This window comes from Setaria viridis, chromosome 4 (assembly GCF_005286985.2).
Source record: "Setaria viridis chromosome 4, Setaria_viridis_v4.0, whole genome shotgun sequence".
In the NCBI taxonomy this organism is placed as follows: Eukaryota; Viridiplantae; Streptophyta; class Magnoliopsida; order Poales; family Poaceae; genus Setaria; species Setaria viridis.
Genome location: NC_048266.2, coordinates 31,549,736 through 31,563,750, shown reverse-complemented (window position 1 = coordinate 31,563,750; position 14,015 = coordinate 31,549,736). Strand labels below are relative to the sequence as shown.

Genomic DNA, 14,015 nt, shown 5'->3' with positions numbered 1-14,015 from the left:
TGTTTGGATTTACGTGTAATTCTACAACAATTTGTCTCATATTCATATAATGATTAGAGGCTGACATGTGCAGGCAAATGCCACTCTTAGCAGCTTTAACAAGCATGAGTAGACTGTGTTATCTTCTTCCAAATCTGCTCCAGAAAACTCCTTGCATTCTTTTGAACATCGAGGATATGAAGTATCTGGTCTGAAAAATTCTTCTCGATGAAGGTTATAATGCTCACTCCATTGCAGAACACAGGATCTACTAGCTTTTTCCCTGTTAGTGTCTCTGCCAGCAATACTCCAAAATTGTACACATCTCCTCAGAGTTTTACATTCTGACATAAAACTCCCATCGGTACCTTATATGTTCATGTCAAAAACCTCCACAGCCAGCAACCCGGTTTACCTGGATCAGCTTTTCTCCGTAAACTGAACTATAGCTTCCTTTCCTAATCAAAGACTCCGTGAAATTCTCAGTGACCTGAACTCAATCCTTGTAGAAAACTTTACAGAAGTTCTTACTAGAAAAAACCAACGGTGATGGCATTATATAGGACTTTCTCTATTGAAGTATAAGGCATCACTATAATATGAATAGCGCCATAAAACCAACAATGGGGATACATATTTTAACCCAAAACTTTTAATCTTGTTGTATGCAAAGAAACAACATCGCATGCGGGTATATGCAGCTCACATACTCCGCCGCGAAGGTCTTGATTGCCATTGAGTGTAACAGTTGTAGCCCTTTTGAAACACTCGGCACTGTTCCCATGAGATGATTGCGAGACGAATTTAGCGGACTGAGAACTTGTAGATCACATACAGCAGCTGGGAAAGTACCTATCCAGTTGTTGTGTGAAAGGTTAAGAATAGTGTCTTCCCAAAAGTTGGTGGTTTTGATACTGCTTCCATTCCCAACAACCCCGTTAATTCCCTATATTCTGAATGTCCTTGTTCAGCAATCTAGCCTGCTCCGCTCTTGAATTCATAAGACTATCAAATAGCATCAGCTAAGGTAAGAATTTGTGGTGGCTCTACATCACGTGTTCTGACCCGGATTAAATGTATCCACTCGGGTCCGACATTTTGGGGTCACAAAAATCCATCAGATCTAAACTCATTAAACTTCCTCTGGTGCTTTAATATCATTATTCCCTGCATCTCGCAAACCTTGGTATATGTTTCAAAAACAACCCCCTCAACATTGTCCTTAGCTTAACAGTTGATTAGGTTCTATATGACTCTTTCTAAATTCTCTTCCATTTCCACCCCGAGGCTATCCCGATTCTCACAAACATGCAGATTTACCTTTTTAAGATGCCAATTCAATCATACTCATATGGTTACCCACAATATCCTCCTTTCCCTTCACTGCTACCGGGCGAATAGATGTTGTCTTCCTGAAGGTAGGATAGTTACCTAATCTTTGTGCCAGCAATTTGAGCCTGTATCTCCTGTATTATGAATCGGAGAGAAAAAGATTTCATCTTGTTGTTTTAATTTCTTGACTTCCAATCGATTTACCTTAGCTTTCATGGTTTTCCAATATATCCCCGAGACATTAGGATCAATAGATCCCTGGGTTGTCGTCAATTGGCCTTATATTCATCCAATTTCTTTAACCGCTTTTCTCATGACTTTTCCCATATTACGATCTCGTGCTAGAGTTGCTTTCTTACTTATATCGAAATCCTATGGAGTATCATTTTCCCTCATCCTTGAATCTTCATTCCTTTCTCTCTAATAATATTACTTGAATGGCATCTTGATGAAGATTATACATTGAAGTCTTCTGAGCTCATGAAGTGATTGCGATAATGTCATGTCCTACTTGAGAAAAATCCTTCAAACCTTTATACAATGTTTCCAATATTATGATCCTAATTTCTGATCCCATACTTCTTGTCAGACTGAATCCAATTTATTCCTTATCCTTCTCACACCAGACAGTCTAAGTTGTCCTAATTGCTTATCCAAATAAGATTTGGTGTCCATCCGTCTATCTTGATCTTCTCTTCTGTAGTTCTCTGCTGCATCGACCCCCTTACTACATCTAGCTTCTATTACACGGGACGGGTTTTGGTCTAACGGCACTCTCCAAACCTAAAAGTTTTGAAACATGCAATGCAAACATGATGCAACGATTCCTACGTACTTTTAGACTAATATACACACTCGTAGAAAAATTGGTGGCATCGTAATCTCTCTCTAAATAATAGACTACCGAATACTAGCGACACGCAGCAAACAGTTAGCATCTGCAAAACAAACAACCAATTAACACTACTGCCACCTGTGACTCACATTTTCTTATTTTAAAATAGAGTCTCAATTTTTTTTTAATGGTAATATCTGTTGATTATCCCAACCTATGGCTCTGATACCAGCTGTGGCGGAACCGCCCAACTTAAACCAGCTTAAGTTGGGCAGTTCCGCCACACTAACCCGATGGGTACGGGTTTGGGCAAAATTTTAAACCTATCATGGGCATGAGTTTTTTAATGGGTTTAGATATTTTTCATGGGCATGAGTTTGGGATGGCAAAACTCAACGGATTTGTGCCCGTTGCCATCTCTACACATACTTCTCCCACCTTGGCACTCTTACAGACGCCTGCCTCACCTCATGTACACCTAGGGTAGGATGTCGAACCAAAAACTTGTGAGCTGGCTTGGCTTAGCTCAACTTGGCTCGGTGAAATTTTTTAATGTTTCTTATTTTGTTAATGAGCTAGCTCAAGCCAGCTTGCAAACTTCTCACGAGACAAACGAGCTACAACATAGGGAGCCGAGCTGTTGAAGCCGAGCCAGCCGAGGTGCTACATGCATGGTGGATATTAGAACTTTATAATTACTTTTTTTTATATTTCTCATATGTTGAGATGATAATCCTAGACTAACATCTGGCTCGCGAGTCTAACCAGCTGGCTCGAGCTACTAATGAGGCGAGTTAGTTTTTTTTACTTGTTTTGTTAATGAGCCGAGCCGAGCTGAAGCCTAGCCAAGCCAACTCGGTGTCTAGCCTTACGTACACCCGTACAACTTTTCTAATACTATTTTTGTTTGATTGCAATGACATAATGTTTAAAAAAATGCAATGGCATAATATTTTTTTTCCTTTGCAAGACGCACACCTAAAGACTGAAAACCGCAAAGTGTTCCAGTCCAGCTAGCAGTGATCCAAAGTTAGACGAGTTGGCTGACACACTGCAGAACTAATGCTTGCGAAGCACTCATTGAGGGTCTCCCCTGAATCGGTATGACAGTCAGACTAGGTTCAATGCTTCCACTGATTGCGATACAAGTGCACATCATCCTAGAAATGAGATACTCCCTCCGTCCCGGAAAGGACGCAACTCTAGCATTTGAAATTTGTCCCAAAAAGAATGCAACTCCAACTAAATGTGGGACCCACCGATGCGTGGATATATAAAAAAAATCAATAGCGGTGGGGTGCGGGGTGCCCATAGCAATTTCAGTTGTGGTGGCTGTAAGCCACGTGCACTGGTCCGTGGACCACAGAGATGGTTCCAAGCTTCCAGCACTTGAGAACGCAAAAAAAAATCGACATTGCTTTCCTTTTTCTATCGCTGCACAAGACCGAACCGTCCCAAGCTTATCCGATCTTTCCAATCCACCGCGGCACTCATTTCTCTTTCCCATCTAATTTTCCGTTCTTCCCAATCCAGAACTCCTTCCCATCGATCCAGCCCTATGCCCTATGGCTGCAGGCACCCACAGCAAGCTCCGTGGAGGAGGGAATGCGGGTGGCCCTTTCTGCGTGCAGATCCGTGGCAGGAAGCTAGGAGGTGGCGATAACATTGGGAAGGTGGACGACGACGTCACTACGAAGCTGAGGGCGCGTGAAGGCCAGATCGAAGGTAATGGAGATCAAATTGAAGAGGGACGAGGCTGGATCTTTGTGCGCAGCCGCCGCATCGGACGTGCTAGCTTGCGCATCAACAGTCAAGGCGAGGTTTACGTCCCCGACTCAGAGGATGAAGACCTAGACATGAAGATGGACGATGTGGCCGTGGAGGGGGCTGCTGCTGTGATGGTGCCTGCGGTGCGCTCTCCTACCGTTGTGATCGTCGCGGCCGCGGACGGGGCTCCGGGCATGGAGGCGGCCGCCGACGAAGCTCCAAACGTGGAGCTGGCCCTGGAGGTGTTGGCACGCCTGCAGGTGGTGCTTGTTGGTATCGATCCAATCTACCATGCCGTCTTCATCAGCTTCTACAAGGTCATGGTGTCTGCTTTCTTCAAATCCAACTAGTTCTTTTGTTGTACATTGATGTGTGATGATATTTGATGATGTGGTGCTTTTCTGGGATGATGTAGTTCTTTTGTGGGATGGTATAGTGCTTCTGTTGGGTGAGGAAGTGCTTTTGTTTGATCTTGTAGTTTATTTGGGATGATGTATAGCTTCTGTGGGATGATGTATAGCTTATATGGGATGTTGTAGTGTTTATGTGGGATGATGAAGTGGTAATGTGGAATGGTTAAGTGGTAATGTGGAATGGTTAAGTGTTCGTGTGAGATAATTTGACATCTACATGATGAAGAGTATATTCAACATCACAGTAGCAGTGCATTGAGCAATTACGCACACATTTAGCATCACAATAGCATCATTATTTTATACACACATGTAGAGGCCTCACACACATGAGCAAAATGAGTCTATATACACACATGTCTAGCAAAATAAGTGTGTGTTCTAAACCTTAACCACCTACATCAATTATGCACCCAGGTACTCCTTCACACTCTTATATAGTTGAAGGTCACAATTTAGGCATTTAGGAAGAATGCCTATGGCCTCCAGCCTATCTTTGTTCATGTGAGGGATCTTATACTTGTTGCCCCCACGAGCCTTCATAACCTCAATCAAGCAACCCTGTAGTGTTAGGAAAATATTTCTCAGATTGGTTGCATCGTAGTCATGATATTCCTTCTCAACATTTGCAAATAACTCATCCATATTTCTAGATATCATTGTATATGTCAACGATTGAAGGGAAGCGAAGAATCCTAGGCCTAGGACATTCATACCAGGGGAATTAGCTGGTTGGTTCATGAGGTGGATGTCAAGCCCAGTTTGGGCTACTGCACGTGCAAATTCTTCATCATTAACCGGGACATGAGTTCTTGCATTGTCCTGTTGAATCCAAATTGTTATTCATGTATCTTCTCTAGGCCAACGAGCTACAATAGTAGGCAACACTTTAGTGATCATATATGATCGTATAATATCTCTACCAACCTTCATTATTTTGGTAACTAGTGTGCCCCTTGCTCTATTGTCACTTCTCCTTTGTGTTGGTTCCTACAAGTAATGACAGATATGTTAGATTGAAACCAAATAATATAATATAATTCTAGTAAATGAAGCATGTAGGATATGCTACCTTTCTGATAAAAGGCCATATGCTTATCTTGCCATCAAATGTGCAATTGTCTTCATTGTCGTACCTAGGCTTGGCTACTACTTTTCAATGCAATTTTTATTGTGGACAGTCCTATATAGGTCCTCCTCTTGTGGAAGCAGGTAGTAAGTCTTATCCTTCTTTGTGTTGTTGAACCACTTCTTGTCTAGATGGATGATGTTTTCCATTTCAATAAACTTTGGTTCAGTTTGCAATGTGCGCTGATATAGCATTGAAAGACACCACCATAACCTTTCTTTTTTATTAGCTTTCTTCAAATAAGGCTTTAATGTGTTCGAGTGCCGTCTTAGTAATCCATCTTTGAACAACCTATGCATTGTGGATTTTTTCATACCGACAGCTTCAGCTAAAGACCTTATGGTACTCCTTTTGTGCAAGGGAATTGCTGCTACGTGTGACATGTCCACTTCAACTTTTTTGCGACCGTAATTCTTAGGCTTTCTTGAGCTGATATCAATTGATAATCCGTTTGCACGACATTGCTTCACTCGCCGCCAAATACGCCATACTGCATGACGATTGACATTGAACAATTCAGCAATTATTTTCGTAGTGTTTTTCCTTAATTTTCCACGATTACTTCTCTCAAGCAATGCTTCATATATCTATTTTCTTTGAGTGGCAGTAAGTTCTTTTGACCTAGTTTGAGCACTTCCATTTGCATGTTCATCTTCTTCGTCGGTTGAGTTTTCCAACTCTTCTTCCTCAAATACAATATCCAGATCATTGACTATAAATCAAGTTCACAGGTTAGCTATTGCTAAAAATAAATTATGTTGAACCATATCCAATAAGTACTGGAGTAATGAGAATCGATTACCTAAGTTGATCCCTTGTTGTGTCTCATGGATTTGCAAAAATTCTTCCTCATTTGCAGGTTGCTCATTGAGGTCTGGAAGGTAAGCTGATCCCTCTCCTCCATCAACTGTTTTTATGTGGATCATCAGCGGAAGGTAAGTGTTAAGGTAAGATGATATAAAAGTCTTGGTGCATTCATATTCATCAATTAACATAGATATTAAGTCATGAGGTAATCACCTGAACTGATGATAAGTTGTTGCCCTCCAGCAAACTTAGCTCCATCAAGATTATGTTGCTGTTGCAAAAGCTCTTCATCATCTAGTGGTTGGTTGAGGTCTGGGTAAGCCCTCTTCATCATCTGGTGGTGCTTTGTTGAGTCTAAAGCCGTGGTTGGTTGAGGTCTGGTAAGCCCTCTTCATCATCTAGTGGTGCTTTGTTAAGATCTAAAGCCATGGATGCCGAATGGAAGAAGAAAACGACATTGAAGCTATGGCTAGCAGACTTTTATAGGCCAAAGAAAAGAGGGAAAATGGCGGGATTTCAAATTTTGCATTCTATTTGCTGTAGAACATTCCGGCAACTTCTTGTACTCGGTAGTTGGTAGTGACCCGGTGCTTATAAGTATCTCCTATTTAAAGATTGTTGGATATATTGATATGTTGTTTGGAACTTCAGAATATTTAATGGATCACCTCAGTACAGATTGTCTGTTGTAGAGGCACATGCGTCATTTTACATGTTCATTGATCCATGTGAAGAATACTAGACTTGCATCTTTTTTTGGATGGAGTGGGATGGAGGGAGTACAAGTGTATCCAGATTTCAGTTTCCGGATTTGAAATCCCAAGAATTCAGCATAATGATTTTGGTAACCGCAAAATCAAGAAGCCAAAGTACGCACAAATCAATCACAGCGTAATGATTTTAGTAATAAACAAAGAAGCCAAAGTACGCAACAAATCAATCACGTACCACACCAACATGGAAATTGACAATTTATTCCATTTTCTCAATTTCTCTTTTATTCATTCGATGCTGCCAGAAGGGCCCCACAGAGTGGTGGCCCCACGAGACAGAGCACACGGTGGCACGGCATGGCAGTTGGCAGTGCTATGAAACACGACACTAGCGAGGCAAAGCTAAATTCAACAGGGCAAAGGTCCCAAAGAAACGCTGAAATCCCCCAAATCGCTCCACCCGACGCGCATCCCCTGTTTCCAACGCCTTCCCCTGCTCACGCGTCCACGACCTCGTCGTCCTTGGACGCCATCACGAACTCCTCGCGCCACACCTGCGGCACCGTCTGGGCCGTCCCGTCGATGGCGTTGGGCCTGCCCAGCGCCTTCAGCGCCAGGTGCGCCGCCTTCTGCCCGGAGATCATCATGGCGCCGAACGTCGGGCCCTGCAATCGCAACAGATTCGGAGATGTTCATCAGCCACTCATTCCAAGAACCAGGAGAAAGATAAGATTACCAAGAAATCCATCCTTCGATTCTCACCATTCTCGGGGCGCCGTCGATCTCGGCGACCTCCATGCCGGTGACGATCATGCCTGGCACGACCTCACGCGTGAGGCGGACGATCTCGTCCTCGGCGGTGTTCATGTCGAGGGCCTTCATCCCGGGCACGGCGCTGATCATGCCGATGTCCTGCAGCCTCTTGACGCCGGTGGCCCCGAACGGCCCGTCGTGGCCGCAGGAGCTCACCACGATCTTGGCCTCCATCACGTTGGGGTCCATGCACGACTGCGTGTCGTGGTTCATGGACACCAGCGCCCAGTTGGTGACCACGCCGCCGACGCGGCCCTGCTTGACGATGAGGTCCTCGACGGCGACGGCGTTGAAGAGCTTCACGTTGGGGCGCGCGAGGAGGCGGCTCATGACGGTGGAGGTGAAGAGCGCGGCGTGCTTGATGACCACGTAGTCCTCGGCCTCGTCGTACGCGATGCCGAGCTCGTCGAGGAAGAGGTGCGCCGGCTTGCGCACCACCATGGCGGAGAAGAGCTGGCCGCCGAGCCAGGCGCCGCCGCCGGGGGAGACGGACTGCTCGACGATGGCGATGCTGATGGAGGGGTCCTTGGAGAGCTCGTACGCGCAGGAGAGCCCCGCGGAGCCGGCGCCGACGATGACGACGTCGGTGTCGGCGTAGGTGATCATGTCGGTCATGTACCGGCGGGTCATCTCGCGGGAGACGATGGACTCCTTGATGGGGCTGAACCGGAAGGACGTGAGGTCGTAGGGCGGGTTGGAGGGGGAGGAGGAGATGGAGGCGCAGATGGGGCCGGCGCGCGGGGCGGCCACGACGACGGAGGACGGTGCGCGCGGGGCGGACGGGAGCCGGGCGCCGGCGAAGGAGGACTTGAGGAGGGTCGACGCGGTGGTGGCCATGGCTGCGGGAGTTTCTTGCCTTCTTGGGTTGTGGAGAACTGGAGATGGATGGAATGGAGTGGAGGGGATGGTGCTGCGGTGGCAGGGTATAAGAAGGGGAGGGAGGCGGCAACAAATATCTGGGCGCGGTGCCTGGCTACGTGTTAGCAGATGGGGCGTGGTTGGCCACCACGGGCTCTGGATCGCTGGCAACGCTGTATCGGCGCAGATATTTTGCGAGGGTTTATGGACGGAGGATGGCATTTGGCTTTTGGAGAGTGTGTGATCTGAGATGGCCAGATGGGGACACCTACACTTGCTGTGCTCAGCTCTCACTGAATTATTACACTCAGCCTGCGAGTTCTTCCTTTTGCAACTGTAGTCTTGTAGATGTGCCGGTTGTGGATCCTTCTACAATCCACGTAGTGTTTTAGTGGGAGTAAATTAGCTTATTTGGTAATGTGCAAAGTTCCAGTTTATCTACTTTCATCTATTTACGGGTACCTTTTTCAACACAATTTTCCAATATATATATAGCTATGGTTACAAGTAGATTGATGTAGTTGCATCAAAAAAGTAGATTGATGTAGAGATGAGGATGAATAGAAGTTGAGCTCCATAACTTGGTGATTTTTCGGTGACACAGCAGTAAAATATCAATGGCTGTTCCAACATCGTCCACACATCAGACATATCTTTGTGTCTCCCTTTCTCGATTGATATTTCTACGTCCTTTTCAAATAGATACATTACATGCTCTTGATATTTGAAAGTGCATCGCCTAAATTCTAACCGTTGAAGTACCTATCATGTCTCATCAGCAATTTAATGACACCACCTGCAACAAGATGCCATGCAAATAAGACCAACCGGGCTCATACATAGGATTTATACTATCTTATTAATTAGCAAATTATTGTGATGGCATTGTTTCTCTATTGTAGTAGTGATAGAGCCTCAATTGCAAATCTACACTAGACTACAAAATAGGTCATGTTCATTCAAATATCTGTGGCACGTATTTGGTCCATATGATTCATGAAAGCGACCCTGCATTCGGAAACCTTTTCTATGAAAGGATGAGCTATTGTCCACCTTTCCTTTCCCTGGTCGTGTGATAATGATGTGACCCTTGTATACATTTGCCCTTTTCGGGGAATTGTTATGAAAATGGAAAATGCAAGGAGATCTAGATCTTTCGGACCACTGGCCAATGGATCGACACTTGATATTTCATCAGGACACATCATGAGCGAGTTTTGAGTCATCTACATAGTCAAATATCATATACTTCGAGCTACAAGCCATGCAGTGCCAAATGGAACTATTAAATTTTAGCGACGGGTCAAAGGAAAATTAGAAAAGTTTATTCAAGAACAAGCTAAAATTAAATATGAGTGGAAAAACATTTCTAATGGTTTCATATTAATTTTTTATAGTGCAAGGGCTCGAGCGAAGGGTCCAGCAAGAACCCAACAACCTGATTATGTTTGTGTGTGGGTGGGGGGGGCAAGGGATGGTGGTGGTGGACCCAGTGGCGGAGGGAAGCGGAGGGTAGCCTAAAGGAATAGACGCAAGCAGTCTCAATCAATCCGTTAGTAGCTCTAGGCGTCGAATTGGCCAGCTCCACCCCTAGATGGGACCAGTGGTTGGGGATCGGAGCTGGGGTGGTAGTGGCTGCACGACGAGGGTAGCAGGCTCGCACACGGATCGTGTACTATAACTACAGGCATCCTTTATAAAAAGGATTATAAGTTTTAATACCTTATCAATTCTCTTAGGCACCCAGATTTAGTGAGTGTTTGGTTCCTTTAGTCCATGGACTAAACTTTAGTCCCTACCCTGTTTGGTTCCATGGACTGAAGTCCATTAATGCAGTTGAACAAAGATCTTTTTACCCCTGCTACCCACTAACAATTTCCGCAAATGTACAATTTCAGAGTAATGCTAACAATTTCAGAGCAATGCTAACAATTTCTGTTGATGCAAGCGACTAATAGTCCTGCCAGTGGTTTGAACAAAATTGAAGCAAGTCAAGCAAAACGGAGCATATACCCCATCCTCTCTCCAATCCCCCTTGCAAAACGCCAAGCAGTCCCCACACTGCCTCCCTATCCCCCCCCCCACTGCGCCCGCGCGCGGAGAACTCCCCGCACGACCTCCCTCTCCCTTAGCCCGCACGCGCCTGGGGCAGCTCGCCTCCCTCCCTCGACGCGCGGACGCACTAGGCGAGGAGCGGCCCCGACCTGCGGGGAAGCCGTTCGTGCGGGGCGGCGCATGGGCCGGCGCACACAGCCAACTCCGACCTGCAGGGATGCCGCGGTAGCTATGCTCTGGAGCCGCCGGCGCTCTCCTCCTCTCCGGTACCTCCCTCTCCCTCCGTATGGGGGCGCACTGGGCGGCGAGAGGGAGGCCGACGGTGGGGGCCGGGCCGGAGGCCGGCGGCGGGGGCCGGGTGAGAGGCGGCGGGAGGGAGGCCGGCAAAGGAAGCCGGGTGGGAGGGAGGGTAATAAACGAGGGGCAGGGATGTCCCCAACATGCTTTAGTCCACCACATATGGACTACTGTTTAGCACCTTAGGGACTAAAAAAGTGCCAAAATGAGTGAACTGACCTCTAACCAAACAGTCCGAGTTATCGAGACTTAGGAGAGATGGCCTTGAGAGGCAAGCGGAGCAATCAGGACAGCAGGCTGTGTGGGAAGCAGATAACCCCGAGGGCGTGGGGGATGACAACAAAGAAGATTGATTCCAGTGGCTGCAAACGAAAGGAGGTAGCCGGGCGGATCAGAGGAGTGCGAGCTTATTGTACTCTTTTGTGCGTCAGTAGGTTACTAGGTCCAAGAAACGATTCAATCCCTCGAATCGACATCCAACGGACACAACTGGTCAAACGAAAACAACAACGAAAATCCATTTATATTAAATATATCTAATCAGGAGGGGCAAGCCTCTCCTGTTCATTAAAAAAAACAACGAAAATCCAGAGGCAAGTAAGATCCCCTTGTTTGTCAAAGGTGGAGTACCAACAATTCCAGTAGTTAGCACAATGCGAAATTGTCATGTGGATTTGTCGAGTATACTTTTTTGGTACTAATCTTTGTTAGGCCATGTGAGTTGTGACCGAGCTCTGAAACTAACACAGAAACCGATCCACATCGCTGCAGTTAAGTTACATGTGGTCGATCTGTGGCATTCTAGGCGAGCTAAGAACGGGCGCCGGGAGCAAGACCAAATGGTGACGGCGTCGGCAGAGACCAAGACCAAGCTTAGCTAGCTCTCCGATAAATTAAATCCGGCCGGGGTTTGGACATGCAACTGCAAAGCTCTCTCATTCTTGTGGAATCAGCAGGTGTTAGTATGAGTAATTGGGCCAAGCAAAGGACAAGTGGGCTAGACTACTGATTTTGTATCGGCCCATGGAGACCACCTATGAGAGCTGCAGCGGACAAATACAGCAGCAGCAACGGAAGGGAAATTTCTCAAGAGTCAAGAACGATAACCACGAACTGCTTTTCAAAAAAAAAATGATGATGAAAAACACGAACCAGCAACGGCGGCGACCTTCGTTTCGATGGCGCGAGTCTCCTATTTGATGGTGAGCTTCGGCTCGATTGCATCTCCTACAGTCCTACCCCAACTCCCCCCTCCCTCCCCTTCCTCTAGGACCTGCACTCAGTGCACACACCCAATTCAACTGGACAAGGCCGGGACAAAACGAAAGCTGGATATCAAAGTAATGCTCTGCGAATTCTCAATTTCCTTCAAATCAGTAATGACTATGGGATACCATTTGCAATGTCCTTGTTGGGCATAAAGTATCAGAAGTTTAGCATACATACAGCTCAGGTGAGATCTGCGAAAGCATTATATTGGCTGCACACAGAGCCTGTCTTACTGCACTAGCTCTGAACTGGATTTTTTTCTCTCGAAACATTGGCAGGAGCGCTGCCTATTCATTTCAGAGGAATAGAAGTTTGAATTGTAGCATTACATGGATATTACATAAAAACTAGTTACTCTCGTACACAGCATGAAACCAAGACTTTCTAAAGACATTACAAAACAATAGGATCTTCACGGATAAGCGGTGTGCCACATCCCATTCTTCTAAGTAGAATGTGCACTGGATTTTTGTTTGAGTGAAGTAGAGGTCAGCACCATATTTGCAATTGAGAAAAAGTATGGCTATCATTATCAATGGAGGGCAAGAACTATACGAACTGCAAGTTTACAACCATACAAGATTGAGAAATGAGGCATCTTGAAGCTGAAGCTACACTATACATCAAGGATCGGCAAACTGTGTGGGATTCAGGTGGTACAGTGTTCACTCCGGATATTTCAGCAACGGCTTGGGGACAAGCTGTTAATGAATCTTTAAAAAAAGTATTTCAAAAACAGGCCGTTAATAAAGGAGTGAAGGGTGTCGTGATGCTGCACAGTTATTGGTCCAAGCAAATGGCGAGTGGGCTGGCCTCCTGTATCGGCCCATGGAGGCCAGCTATCAGAGCCCATACAAATACTGAAATACAGCAGTCTCAAAATTTTTTTACTGAAATACAGAGGCAGCACTGCAGCAGCAGCAGCAGCAGCAGGAACGGCGATCTTCTAGAACTCGTGTTCCCCTCGTGTCTCTTTTGGTTGTTGCCTGAGATCAGTAGAGGTCAGTGACACGTTTTACCCGCGCTGTTATTACGTGGCGATTGGATTGGGCCTTTTCCGGCGTCATCAAAGAGTCCCATCAGATCAGATCGAGAAGAGATGGCGATGCAGGAGGGAGAGGCATTAATCCCAATCATGTGAACGAGTGCGAGTGCGAGTGCGAGTGCGAGCACTGAGGACCAACTAGCCCGTCATTATACTAGCTTATCGCGCACGATCGATTTGGAAACCGAATCGATCCTTATCTTCTGTGTAGTTCTAAGCTTGTAGCTGGGAGAATGGTGATTCTTTTTTAGCCAAAGTAGCTGAAGAGGATGGTGATGGTGATGAACAGAATCCGCCGTGCCGGCGTGCCTCACGTTGGCGGCGGCAGCATGCATCGCAGCTGCTTTCGCGAGCTGCTCTATCCGCGCATTCTTTTTTTTTAAAAATTTCTTTTTCGCTGGACCGATCGGATATTATTCCCAGCAGCCGACCAACCAACCGAGTCGTCGTTACGGAAAGCGGGCAGCCGAGGAGCCGAGCGCGAGCGGCTACCCGAGGTTCCGAGCCCCTCGCCGCCTCCCGCCTCGCCTCCGCCGTCCGATATGCCTCGCCGGCGATCGAGCATCCGGTTCCGGCCGCGTTCACATCACCCTTCCACTTTTTTTTCCCTCTCGTGCGCCTTTTGCCTTAACGCGGATCAGCCGCAGGCGCGCGAGCGCTTTTTCTCCCGTCCTTTTGGCCTTTGCAAGGACGGAAGAACGCC

At 46.4% G+C, this 14,015-nt stretch overlaps 1 protein-coding gene and 1 pseudogene across 1 annotated transcript; both read right to left on the bottom strand.

The window, feature by feature from the left end:
* Positions 1-4,650: 4,650 nt before the first annotated feature.
* On the bottom strand, positions 4,651-6,596 carry LOC140222648 (uncharacterized; annotated as a pseudogene).
* Positions 6,597-7,207: 611 nt separating this feature from the next.
* Positions 7,208-8,697, bottom strand: LOC117853273 (thiamine thiazole synthase 2, chloroplastic). Its single transcript, XM_034735663.2, has 2 exons — positions 7,738-8,697; positions 7,208-7,640 (listed from the first exon to the last, which is right to left on the bottom strand). Exons 1-2 carry the CDS (start codon positions 8,623-8,625, stop codon positions 7,473-7,475), a joined length of 1,056 nt encoding a protein of 351 aa, XP_034591554.1. The 5' UTR covers positions 8,626-8,697; the 3' UTR covers positions 7,208-7,472.
* Between the last annotated feature and the right edge of the window lie 5,318 nt (positions 8,698-14,015).

What these genes read in the sequence shown, in the direction of transcription:
- LOC117853273 (XM_034735663.2), bottom strand. Translation starts at nt 8,625, where the DNA reads ATGGCCACCACCGCGTCGACCCTCCTCAAGTCCTCCTTCGCCGGCGCC. An exon ending in TCGACGGCGCCCCGAGAATG is followed by an intron (nt 7,641 to 7,737) that starts GTGAGAATCGAA and finishes TTGCGATTGCAG; the next exon opens with GGCCCGACGTTCGGCGCCAT.